The 12,804-nt window shown below is 42.1% G+C and overlaps 1 protein-coding gene across 5 annotated transcripts in view; it reads right to left on the reverse strand.

The window, feature by feature from the left end:
* LOC103638564 (protein SWEETIE) overlaps window positions 1-12,804 on the reverse strand; it is an 87,351-nt gene that overhangs the window by 25,270 nt on the left and 49,277 nt on the right. For all 5 annotated transcript variants that reach the window (XR_002265108.3, XM_008661441.3, XM_008661442.4 and 2 more), the window contains 7 exons: window positions 10,997-11,153; window positions 8,538-8,687; window positions 6,133-6,182; window positions 5,910-6,009; window positions 5,713-5,769; window positions 4,608-4,675; window positions 3,774-3,867 (listed from right to left, as the gene is read on the reverse strand). Coding sequence is in view for 4 of the 5 variants with exons in the window: in XM_008661441.3 (XP_008659663.1) it covers window positions 3,774-3,867; window positions 4,608-4,675; window positions 5,713-5,769; window positions 5,910-6,009; window positions 6,133-6,182; window positions 8,538-8,687; window positions 10,997-11,153 (676 nt within the window). In the remaining variant the exon portion in view is untranslated. The remainder of the gene's footprint in view (window positions 1-3,773; window positions 3,868-4,607; window positions 4,676-5,712; window positions 5,770-5,909; window positions 6,010-6,132; window positions 6,183-8,537; window positions 8,688-10,996; window positions 11,154-12,804) is intronic.

Here is a 12,804-nt window from a genome sequence, read left to right on the forward strand (position 1 = left end):
CTTGATGGTTCCCACCACTGCAAGTTGTTAGGTTCACCTTGTTGGGGGCTGATTCCCTGCAAATTAACCTGACCAAGTAGTCGAAAACAAAATGCCTAGCGAAGACGCACCAAACCAGTAAATGATCAATATTCTCAGGCTCTTGGTCACATAGCAGAAATCGTTCAGGGTGTGAGACACCTCTTTTGTAACCGATCCGCTGCCAAACACCTCTGAAGAGCAGCCAACCAAAGAAAAAAAATTACATTTGGAAGGAGCCCAGGAATGCCAAATTCTCTCCCAGTGCCCAAATTGTGTTGATCCAATGAAGAGGCTTTCATAAGCAGTTTTGGCTGAGTACTTTCCCTCTGTTGCAAATCTAAAAAAAAGTGTTTGTCCTCTTGATTCAGATGCAGATTGATTGAACATAAGATATCCCAAAGGTCTAGGAAATCAGCAAGAACCCCAACTGTAATTGCACCTCTAATATCAGTCAGCCACCTTCTATTTGATAGAGCTTCATGGACAGTTCTATCAATTTTCTTAGGCACTGCAGCAAACAGTTTGGGAGCAAGGTCCACTATCCTTTTTCCCTGCAGCCAGCGGTCTGTCCAGAAAAGGGTTGAGGTGCCATTTCCAATTTCAGTGATTACAGCAATGGAAAAGAAAGTGACAGGCATGTTGAAGCCTATTGTTTTAGGAAGAAGGCTTAGGCTTGTCGTTCTTCACAAGATATTGGTGGTGCTAGTACTAGAGGATCTTAGGGGAGCTTGGCAACGACTACGAAGGCCCAATTGCTCGTGCTGCTTTGACACCTTGCAGCCTCTACATCTACAGAAGCTGCAGGTTTTGTGACTGTCCTATGCACCTATAGGTTCCGCTGCTGGTTCTCCATCTTTCACTAAGGGACCACCTTGTCCTTCCACTTCAGGTACTTGACCTTGGACTCTAGACTGGTGTTTCCTTTCCTATGACTCCTTATTGCACCTGCCTTTCGTCTCGGAGTCCATCTCGTTCTCTAACCGTCCATACTGCTAATGGATCTCGCCTTCTGTTGTTGGTACGGGTATCTTCTGCCCGACTCTTTTCATCTCCCTTATGTTTCTTTTGTTCCTGATCTAACCATGCAGCTAATGTCTAATGGTCAAATTACTAATCATGATTGTCATGTTACCTGCAGGTAACCTTGCACCGCAAATCCACGTGCCGCAACAAGTGCCTCGAGCTCCCCCAAGAACCACGTCCTACCCCTGGTGCCCCTACAATTCAGGTCGTCGCCTGCCTAGCTCCCTACTATGTGCTCGCCTCCTAGGCCACACTCGATTGGTGGGGTGCCTTCGAGTTCTAGTAGGCCTTGCTCGCCTAGTGGGCCTGCATGTAGGTCAACTTCTAGCAGTTCCACTCCTCGCATTCCACCTACGCAGCCTCAGCGTCCCGACAACTTCCTCGACAACCCCCTCTGGGCAGCGAACAGTGACCTCCCCGTAGGCCCCTCCGTCGCTGCCTCTGTGTTTTGGCACCATCTACGCCTAGTGATGGTCTAGGTGACCGCAACCAATCCGACACCTCAACAGTTTGTTGTACTCTATGCCCGGTAGAAGTGACCACACCCATGATGGTGCACTTTGTGCCTGCACCCATGGCACCCCCATCGCCATCTGTTCCCGCACCCATGGCACACGCCATGGTGCCAACCCTGATGCCCACACTGATGACAGCACCCTCCCTATTGGTTCGATACCAGTAACACCTGTGACAAGTCGGCATGGCATGGTCACACGCAGGAAACATGGCTTCTGTCAGCTGACACTATTCAGGGTTGTGCCACTGTCTCCAGTCCCCAGGACATACCATGCTGCTCTCAATGATCCCAATTGTCAAGACGCTACAGATGATCTTTAGTTGGTAGTTTGAGAGTGGCTTCCATGGATCCTTTCATTTATGCTTGTTGCTGGCCTCTGTAAGGAGGTTTCTGTAATTCTGGTCTTCTTTAGACCTTTTATTTCTTCTTAATATAATTTATGGCGCAGTTCCCTGCGCTTCAAGAAAAATACATAACTTTCAAGTTGATGGAACCTTTGATCGACACAAGGAGTGTTGGCTTCTCCGTTGATTCACCTAACGTCCCGGTATTGATTTTTCTAGGAACTTCATTCCGGTCATCAAGCTTGCCACTATATGGATTGTTCTCTCTGGCTCTCTCATGCTAACGGCCCATTCATCAAATCGATGTCAATAACACCTTCCTGCATAGTCCTTTGTCCGAGATAGTTTACTGCGCTCAACCCTTCAAATTTCAAGAGGTGCTAAAGCGGTTGCCTTGTGACCAGGAGGTCGCGGGTTCGAGTCATGGAAATAGCCTCTTGCAAACGCATGAAAAGGTTGCGTACTATAAACCCAAATGTGTCCGACCCTTCGCTGGACCCCATGCAAGCGGGACCACATGCACTGAACTGCCATTCTCTTTATGGAATTAAGCAGACACCTCACGCGTGGTGCAGACGGTTTGCATCCCACCTTCTGCAACTCAGTTTTTTTGGCGCCAAATCAAATATATCTTTCTTTGTCTATCATCATGGAGCTAACATTGTTTACCTCCTGCTCTTTGTTGATGACACCGTGCTAAAAACTTCCTCTACTGCCTTACTCCGACGTACACTCTCTAGCAGTTCTTGAAGGATCTCAGCATCCTTCAAACTTCCTAGGTATACATGTTCAACACACTAGCACGGGTCTCTTCCTTTCTCAGTGACAATATATGATAGAGATACGTGAGAGTGCTAGACTAGAATGGTTGACTACAAGCCATGTTCAACGTCCATTGATGTGAATCCGAAGCGGTCAGTAGGTGGTGATCATGTACCTAATTCTATGAATTTATGGAGCTTTGCAAGCACCCTTCAGTAACTCACTTTCATCAGGCCTGATATTCCTATGCAGTTCAGTATTTACATGCATGATCCACGGGAGCCACCTCTTGCTGCTCTGATACGTATTCTACGCTATGTTTGTGGCACCTTGCATATGGGCATGTTCATGCGGTCCTCCCCTCAATCCGACTTGGTGGTCTATAGTCTACATGATGTTGATTGGGTAGGTTGTCCAGATACGCGTAAGTCTACGTCTGGCTATGTAGTGTTTCTTGGTGACAATCTGGTCTCATGGTCATCTAAGTGTCAAAACAATCTCTTGCTTTAGTGCCAAGGCTAAGTACCAAGTTGCCAACACCGTTGCAAAAGCTACCTGGTTACACCAATGGTCATCTAAGTTGCACACTCCTTTGCACAAGACAAATTGGGTGTATTATGACAACAGCATCTACATGTTCTCAAATCACGTTCAGCACCAACACACCAAGCATGTAGAATTGTCGAGATCAATCTACTTCATTCGGGAGCGTTGCCCTAGATGCCCATGTTCTCTATATCTGTGTAACATCCCAGTTCACTGACATTCTCACCAAGGGGCTACCTTCATCAGTCATGAGTTTTGATATAGTCTCAACGTTCGTTCTACCGATGATTCGACTACAGGGGCGTGTTAGAGAGCCATATATGGCTTGTGTGGGTTTTGCGCCCATGTGTTAACCGTTGGCTGGCCCTATGTATTTTGGTTAGAGAGATTTGAGTAGTGATTTGGGATCTTATTGGTGCTGTTTCTATAAACCACAAGATCTCTTTACCCCTATATAAACACTAGGTCTCTCGATTAATCAATCCACTGATTCCACAGAATCTCAATTGCTGTCAGAAATAACAAATCAACGAAGTAAGTAAAACATGTAGTAAACATACAATATTTCGTAAAACTGCCAGCCACCGTGATGGACATACTGGACATGATGTATACAATAAGCGAATAATAGTTGCACGAACCAACATCGCTGTTCTGCACAGTTCAATATTTAGTGATTAGCATCATAAGTTTTTACAAAGTACATTAAATTGGCCAATAGAGTTAAGTTAAATTTTAAAAACAGATAAAAGTAATGGTGTCAAACACATGTATAATGAATCATAGTGATATATCTGAAACATAGAAAAATAAGTTGCAGGTGTGGACATTCATATATGTACACAGAACATTGCAAATGACACATAATATTGAGTGCAAACCTAGAAACAACAAACAATATAAGAACAAATGAATATATTTCACCGTAAGGCAACTACACATACTTCCAATGGTCACAAATATAAGACCAGTTTGGTTAATTCTAAGAACCTTTTTATTTTTTACTATCAACAGCACAACAACTTAAGTTTTTGATGGACATATCACACAAATTATTGGTATTACTAGATTCATTACAATATATACTTTCATTATACAATATATACTTTCATTACTAGCACAAATTATTTTTTGCTAGTAATAGTATCATATGGAAACTGTGAATATATCTTAACAAACATGTATTTGTGACTGTAGGATATATCATATTACACAAATAGAATAGGGAAATTTGGATCCATACCATTAAAAGATCACCACTTTGGATCCATACCATTACTATCTCACTTACATGTGGGTCCACATGAGTCAATGACATGTGGGGTCCATGGTATATATCTAAAGTTTGGATCTTTTAATGGTATAGATCCAATTGTTCCAATAGAATAACATACTCTGAATCGGTCTCCTCATCAAGCATACTGAACAGATTCTCTTCAATATTCTCGTCAATCATTGCAGCCTGGTAGAGAAGATTCAGTAATATACGACAAGCAACTTACAATGGCATAAAAAACATCAAGAAGAAAAAAAAAATGTAGCCAAATAAAGAATATCTGGTGCAAATGGGCTAAATGTTGTAAAGTTAATAATTATGTTGCAAACAATGGCTTGATTTTTTGCAAATGATGTTTGCATATGTTGCATGAAATATGAAAGAATGTTGTTGTTATGGTCGCTAGATCGGTGAGGGGTTGGAGAGGAGTATCGATGGACAGGAACGTCGGCCGGGGGCCTCTGCCCACGGCCGAGCAAGAGGAGGGTTTCTCCCTTCTAATTCTTGTCTGCTTTATTTCTCATCCATTGATTACATAAATAGACCAGCTGACCGCCCCTATCTAGCTAGAGATCCTTATCTCCTTAAAGCCCTCCTAAAAACTCTCAACAAACTAATAACTGATAACCTTCCTAGATAATCTCAACTAATCTCCTAAATAATCTCAACTAATCTTCTAATCTTATCTCTAACTATCCTTATCTAATCCCCTTAAAGGGCCCATGGCTGCTGCTGTTGCAGCCCCTCCGTGGGCCTCCTTAGGCCATGACAGTTGCAGCAATCATAGCAGCATTCAATCTTTGCATCATACGCAAACACAGCTTTCAACAAATTTTCGTGGTTTCAAACACTTCGACCATGTTCACCAGATGACCTCAACTTTAAGAATACGATGATCCAATCAGATATGAAATTAACTTACAAACTCAAACCTTTTTCAATACACAATAGAACTGTACATAAATTTACTGGCATCCAAAATGGTATAATTTTTTGTGAAAAAACATGTTTACTGCAGAAGAAAATTGTCTAACTTTTACACTTAATAACACCCCATCGAACTCATGACCCATTATGAAATATCATAGAAATAGAAAGGAGATGGAACAGGTATTGCTCTGAGCTTGGGTTTTTAGACGTGAGTAACACAAGGCTGGTAGAAACAACTGCAAGGCATTTGAACTGAAATACTGAAATAAAGTATCTCAGTTTGCAGGCCTTACCGGGTCCCTTTCAATCAGATGGTGCAGTGTCGACACTGCTAAATATCTAAGACTTGGCTGTAGAAAAAATTATATAACACTATGAGAGGGGAGATGCTAATAAGTATTTTCTCATACTTTAAAGAAATGATATGCAGCTCTTCTGCATACTGAAGGGGAAAAACTTGCTTGAATTAGTAAATATCAGCAGTATTAACCTGTCTTGAGTAAAGCATTGGGATAAGACCTTGAACGTGCAAGTGCACAGGAACAGCTTGAGGAGCAAAAAGCACAAGCTGCTGGGAGAATCTAACCGATCTGCAGGTTTTGTCAAATTTCTTGTAAAATATTACAGAGAATGCATTTAAGATTACTTATTAATTTGGCCTATCCTAACCAGATGCTTGTTAATAACACTACAAGCTGTATATGTCAACTTACTCTAAAAGTGTAGCCATTTCATTTGATGAACTTATCTCTGCAATAACAGACTGAAATTGGAGGAAAAAATAAATAAATTACATAAACCACCTTGTTTAGAGGCAAAAGGAGAAAACTAGTTGAAAAGCTGCAGTTCATACATATCAAAAACAGGTCATTTTATTCTTGAATACGAGGGCTTAAGCATATCGAAAATAACAACCTCTATTACCTTCGCCGTCAAAAACAGCCTCTATTACCTAATATATACGATATATAATCCACAAAACTACAGCCACTCAATGGAATATATCCTGTTCAATGAGGGCTAGAACGCTAAGAATCAGTAATCGTGCAAAGGTAGAAAGATCTTTTTGAAAAGTTTGTTGGATCTTTTCCTTCAGGAATAGGGAGTACAGTAAAAACCATACATGAAACACTGATATAGATAGAGGTATGCAGGTGGAGCGACAGAGCATTTGTCCAAAATGAACGATATGCCAACATGGGCAGTACATAAAAAAGTATTTTTTATAACCCCCCACCACCACCACCAAAAGAGGGGGAAAATTATATGGGTTTGCTAGAGATTTTTGGTTCAAGATGCTTCTTCAAGTGAACCTTCAGCATTTGGCCCCCCCAATCTGATGATGCCGCTTTCCTGAAGTGGTGGAGGGAGTTGAACACCCAGGTCTCTGGAATCGCAAGGGATGGCCTCAATTCTCTTGTCATTCTAGGAGTTCAGACCTTATGGAAGCATCGCAATGGCTGTGTTTTTGACACGCCCCCATCTCAGACCTCCCTGCTAGTTAGCTAGCTGTGCCGCTGCTTTGGGGTAGTTGTTTTGATAGTGTTTAGGCATGGATGGGTTTGTGTATGCCTGCTATTGGCCGCCGTAGGGCCCCTTTTTTGTAACTGTAACAGTTTTGGTCCATTTGGACCTTTCCTCTTCTTTAATATATTATCGGGCAGCTCTCCTGCGCTTTCGAGAAAAAAAACTAGATCATGTCAGAACAACACAACACATTTTGGTTCAAGTTCGGAAGGCTAGAACAGTGAGGGAAAAAACATTCCGATTAAAAATCAGTAGTACTAGATAGCACGTTGTCAGCTTGTACACCAGATTTTGAGTTTCCACTTGTCACCTCTATGCTCTACAGCAAAACACAAGACGAGGATTAAGATAAAAATCCAGAGGAAGTTCACAAGGTCAACATTGTCGGGTACCACCTTTGGCTTTGGGTCATAGGGCGATGCCCACTCCCAGGGGTGAGCATTCCAGGCGATAATGTGACCCAACAGCGTGAGTGCGGAGCAGGAGATTAGAAGAGAGGGTCATGTTGACAGGTACTCTTGCAGTGGTGGAAGCGTATTTCTATTATTGTGTCAAACATGACTAGGAAAGGAGTGGATTCTTTTATGATTCTGGGAGCCTGGACTTAGTAACCAGGTTCCCGGATCGAGGAACAGGAACGTGGTACACGGTACGCTACAAAAACTAGGATTTAACACTACTAGAACGAGATTGTTCCCACGTTCCCGGAACGAGAAACGTGGCCAAGTACCCAGTTCCCGGTTACTAAGAGCCTGGATGATCTGGAAGCTCAGAAACAGAGTGGTGTTTGATGGGATCTCCCCCAGAACACTATGCTCTTAGATGCCACTACTGAGGAAAGGGAGAAATGGCTGGTTGCAGGAGCTAAGGATCTATCATTTCTAGCTGCTCCCAGTACCATTGTATGAGAATAGTTGTATCTTCTTAGTTGTGCATGGATTGTTTTCTTTATGCTTGTTTTTGGCCTCCATAAGGAGGTCCTGTAACCGGGTGCTTTCTGGCCCTTTTCTTCCTTCCTACTTAATATAATGAGGCGCAGTCCTGCGTTTTTCAAGAAAAAAAATGTTGACTCTGATTCTCCATTTCACTCAGTTTCAGCTTCAGTTTTGTCAGGCTTTAGTATTTTGGGCAAGCAGAAAAAGTAAAAGTTCAGGGCTTAGGTCGATCGATTTCACTGTTAATTTCAGACTTTAAAAAGTGCTCAGTGTTCTGTTAATTATTGTGGACCTGGTATTTAAGACCTGGTCTGGAGTGTAATGCGATCTTTATAGAAGAACAAAACCCTATCCATTATCTGTACTATTAGAAACCATCCTTTGGCCATACATTTAAGCAGCTGAGCCTGACGGTGGTGGAAGTTTTACACGGGCCAATGTTGATGGACTGGGCATCAAAACAAGGAGTTGCAGGCCCAGGAAGAATCAGCAGCATATCACAAATTAAATCTTTTACTTTTAAGCCGTATTTTCTTATAGTTCTCTGAATACCCATACTGGATCATATGATGTGGTATCTCCGTACCATGTCATATAGATACGGGTACAGAAACCTTACTTGAGTACCAGTGATACATAGATAATAATAGTATAACCTTGCATCGTGAAAAGAATGTGCTATCAGGAGCAAGCTCTGGACCAATAACAGCAACTATTGCATTAATAAGATGACCAATTCCTTGTCGAAGATCAACATATCCATTTTCTTCCAAGAGGAGAATCTCCATAGCAAGGAAAAGTGTCCCCTGTGTAACAAGATATCAAAGCATCCATTAAAAATTTGCAATCAACAATGGAAGCACATGATATTGCATGCTTACCCCACAAATAAGAAACAAAAAGTGACATCAAGAAAATATTAAGATAATGAGCTTTCAAATTTGTATGCTGGCAAAGCACAAAAGATGTGTGCCTCTTTTAGTTTCATGGAATGATGCCTTTGATTAAATACCATATGGTGTCCCGCTCAGTAAAAGAATGTGAACAACTTCCACAGATAAAAAGGAAAAAATAGAGCAATATTTTTTCTTGAACACGCCGGAGAGTTGTGTATCAATAGATTAAGAAAGAAAACGGGTTTAGAACCCAGACAGTTATACAAGTTTTTTAGACAGACTGGACACCACCACACTAAAGCAAAACTACTACACTTTTTCTAGCCAGACATGACCCGAAGAATAAACTCGACCAGATGTTGTATCTACTGTTATGAAAGCACTTGTATTCAATATGAGACCCTAAGGCCAGTATATATGGACCTGTACATGAGGATAAATATACACTAAGCCCTTATACAATGGGGAAATACAGAAAACATAAATATGCAGCTATATACATCTAACACCCCCTTCAAACTCAATGTGGATCAACCACACCGAGTTTTAAGAGATAGAACCGATGTTGAGCTCGGGTATGTGTCTTGGTGAAGAAATCAGCCAACTGAAGCTCTGAAGACACATAGTGCCGATCAATGACATCATCCTGAACCTATGCTTGTGTATAAGAAGCATTAACACCAATATGTTTAGTAAGCTTATGCTTTACAAGATCACAAGCAATACTAATAGCACCAGTATTGTCAGACAAAAGAGGAGTCGATATAGATACAGATACACCAAAATCAGCAAGCGCATCCACCAAAGACACAAGGGTGACCTTAGAAATCGGGAACTGGGAAAGTGTCCATGTTCCTCGTTCCAGGAACGTTCGTATGTGCGACAAACTCGTCATGCAGACGAGTCAAGAAGTCATATGTGCGACAAACTCAAGGTCAGTCTTCTGACCAAGACAGAAAGGACAAGTGATAGGAGACATATGTGGTCCAAGAGTATCAAGCTAACGCCAGACAACAGACATTTGACTGCAGAACTCATCAACGATAGTATCACCCTGACGTAAGGACTGCTCCAGATGAATAGCAGCAAGATATGTAGAGTGACTAGTACGCTCGTAACAATCACGAAGAAGGGTTCACATCTGATGAGAACTATCACACTCAATAACCTCGACAGCAAAGCGATCGTCCATACTACCAGTGAGAATAGAACCAGCTCTAGCATTCTGATGAGCTCTAGCAGGCTCGAGCGCGCGCGGCCGGCGCGAGCACAGCCGGGCAGGGAGGCGCGTGCGCGGCCTGGGGCTGCGCCGCCGGACAGTGGAGAGTGGGCGGACGCACGGCCAGGGGCGGCGCGGGCGCAGCCGGGCAAGGGAGGCCGACGGCCGGCCGACGAGGGGAGGAAACAAACAGGAAAGAGATTGGCTATATACCATATTGGAAACCCTAACCCTAGAATGGGTTGGGTATAGTGTATTAATACAACACATGACTGGGCCAGGCCCATTACAGGGGACAGGTAGCTAACACTTCTCACACAGGTTGAGAAAACCCCTGAATCCTTGCCCCACCCATACACAGTGGCATCGAAGCCCAAGTGAGAACGACCGCGACCGAGACCGAGCCTTAGACCTGTGCTTTGGCGTGGGACAGACAAGGAGATTTTTTTAACCACAGCTACTCAGACCACCTAACCAATTCAGCTAGAGGCCCTTTCGCTAATTAAAGCAAGAACAACTTCGCACTATCGTGCACTGTAAGGATGAGAGGATTGAGGAATGAATCTTCAGCTGATTGTGCAACCAAAGCTCCTGATAAGAGGGAGCATGCATCTTGTGCAATTTGAAGCTGATGTAGCACGTCCCTGGCAAGACCAAGCAGAGAATTGACAAGCCTGACCATTTTGTGGCTCCAACTTTGCATGCCTTTAACTGTAGCTCTGAATTTCTTGGATAAGGTATCAAAAGGGCAAGCGGTTGCTGGGAAATTAAGGAAGTTAGAATAGGATGACTATCTAACTTTTTATAGGATAGTCACAAGGGAAAGAATTTGAACAGTACCAGAACCGAAAGAGAAGAACAAAAGAATGAACATTGTATCCGCTATTGTTTACACATGTTTATAAATCCCAAGCCATTGCAAAGCATGCATTTAGAAAACAAGTGGCTGTAAAAATTATTACTCTCAAAAAAAATGTGATAAAACTTAATCCAGGGGTACCTGAACTTGCGAGACATAAGACAAGCCAGCAGCTTCAATTGTTAAAAGAAGAGCATGCAGTGACCACAACTGCAGATTGAAATTAGAGCTTTTACTCAAATGAGATAGTGAGCTCACAGTTGGGGTAACCAGAGTAGATAATGCCATTCCTCCAGCACTGCAACAAAAAGTACATTACTGCAACAACCTCAATGTGCCAAACATACTTGCACCAATACAGTATATAAACCTAGCAGTAAATGGTGGGATAAAAAATTATTTCTTATATCAATGTTTCAAACAAAAGAAAACCATTCCACTCAAGTACAAATACATAAACTAGATAATTCACTTTGAAACGAAATGAGAATAGTCATCAATGCAAAGAAAACTCATCCATATGGACCAAAGCTTCTTTTGCTTCTCCATAAAAGCAATAGCAAAGAATAATAGGGAAAAAGTAGCAAAACATAAGATTCTCCACACTTACTATTAGAGATATGTAGTCTAACACTTGTATATCATGTGACTTGTACTCGAAGTTGTACCTTGACTACATATATGAAAGTCACCCCCCATAATGGGTGTGAAGTGCGCTAATTCTCAATATGGTATCAAGCAAAAGGTCTCCTTTTTGAATCCTAGCTAGCACAATCATTTTGCCTCCTAAGCAATGTACTTCTTGATAATATGCTCATGACGCTCAGCAATACAGTCATCTATATTACACCAATTCTATTCCTCGGATCACTACTTCAAGTTCCAACCTAGGGCACAAGACAACGCTTCCGCGCCACATGGCCCTGAGGAAATCAATCTTTGTGGGGGCAGTTAGAATGGGAAACCCCAACCCTGAAGTGGGGTTGGGTATTGTATTAATAGACTTGGGATAGTTGGGCCAGGCCCATTACAAGGGGGGCGAGAGGGTAATAACACAGGTAAAACCCTAACGGGTAATCTAACACCTCCCCCCCCCCCCCCGCAGTCAGTCGCAACTCTATCCTGTACAGATGTTGAGACTGGACCGAAAGTCTAAAAATACACTCGACGATAACCCCTTAGTGAAGATGTCGGAATCCTAGATAGTATCATTACTCTCTGAGCAGTATCGGATCGTAGGATAATATCATAGCGGGTTAAATATGGGATTTTATATTTCACATTTCTTTTAATATTTATATATCAAAAAATACATTTAGTACTTATATGTAGAAATTCTATAAAATTAAAAAAAATTAATACTAATTCCATATACCGCCAAAAAAATATTGATGACAGTCACCAACTAACCACAGTTAGGTCAAATAGCAACATGTGCCCCACTACTTAGTTTAAGTAATACAAAGCAAGAATCAAAAAAGAATTCCTCAGTCCATTGACATCATTCTTATATGTTCTTTCCTTCTCTCCATCTTTTCCTTGTGTTTCTTTTGCTCACCTCTCTTCTTATTTCATCCATGGCCTGCAGTTGTATATCACAAGGATGTTGTCTCAGCTAGCATGTCACACGAGCGCACAGGAGTCCAGACTCCTCTTGTGCGGGTGCATTGGACTCATTGCCAAATGACAACTATGCTTGGCTCGAACTTGAGGCTCAAGCGGGACAAACATAGCACTAGAGCATGATGTCATAATTGTGTCATGATTCTAGCAATGTTGCCCTCTATATCCCAATCCCACAACGACCCTGTCCAAAAATGATACATGCACTAATTAGTGTCACTCAACTCCAATAGTATTGAAGAAGTGTACGATCGTAGGAAATGTGGCACGGAACTAATTACCATGATTATCGTTGGTTCATCATCGCCACCATAAATGAGGACACC

This window comes from Zea mays, chromosome 9, assembly GCF_902167145.1.
Source record: "Zea mays cultivar B73 chromosome 9, Zm-B73-REFERENCE-NAM-5.0, whole genome shotgun sequence".
In the NCBI taxonomy this organism is placed as follows: domain Eukaryota; kingdom Viridiplantae; phylum Streptophyta; class Magnoliopsida; order Poales; family Poaceae; genus Zea; species Zea mays.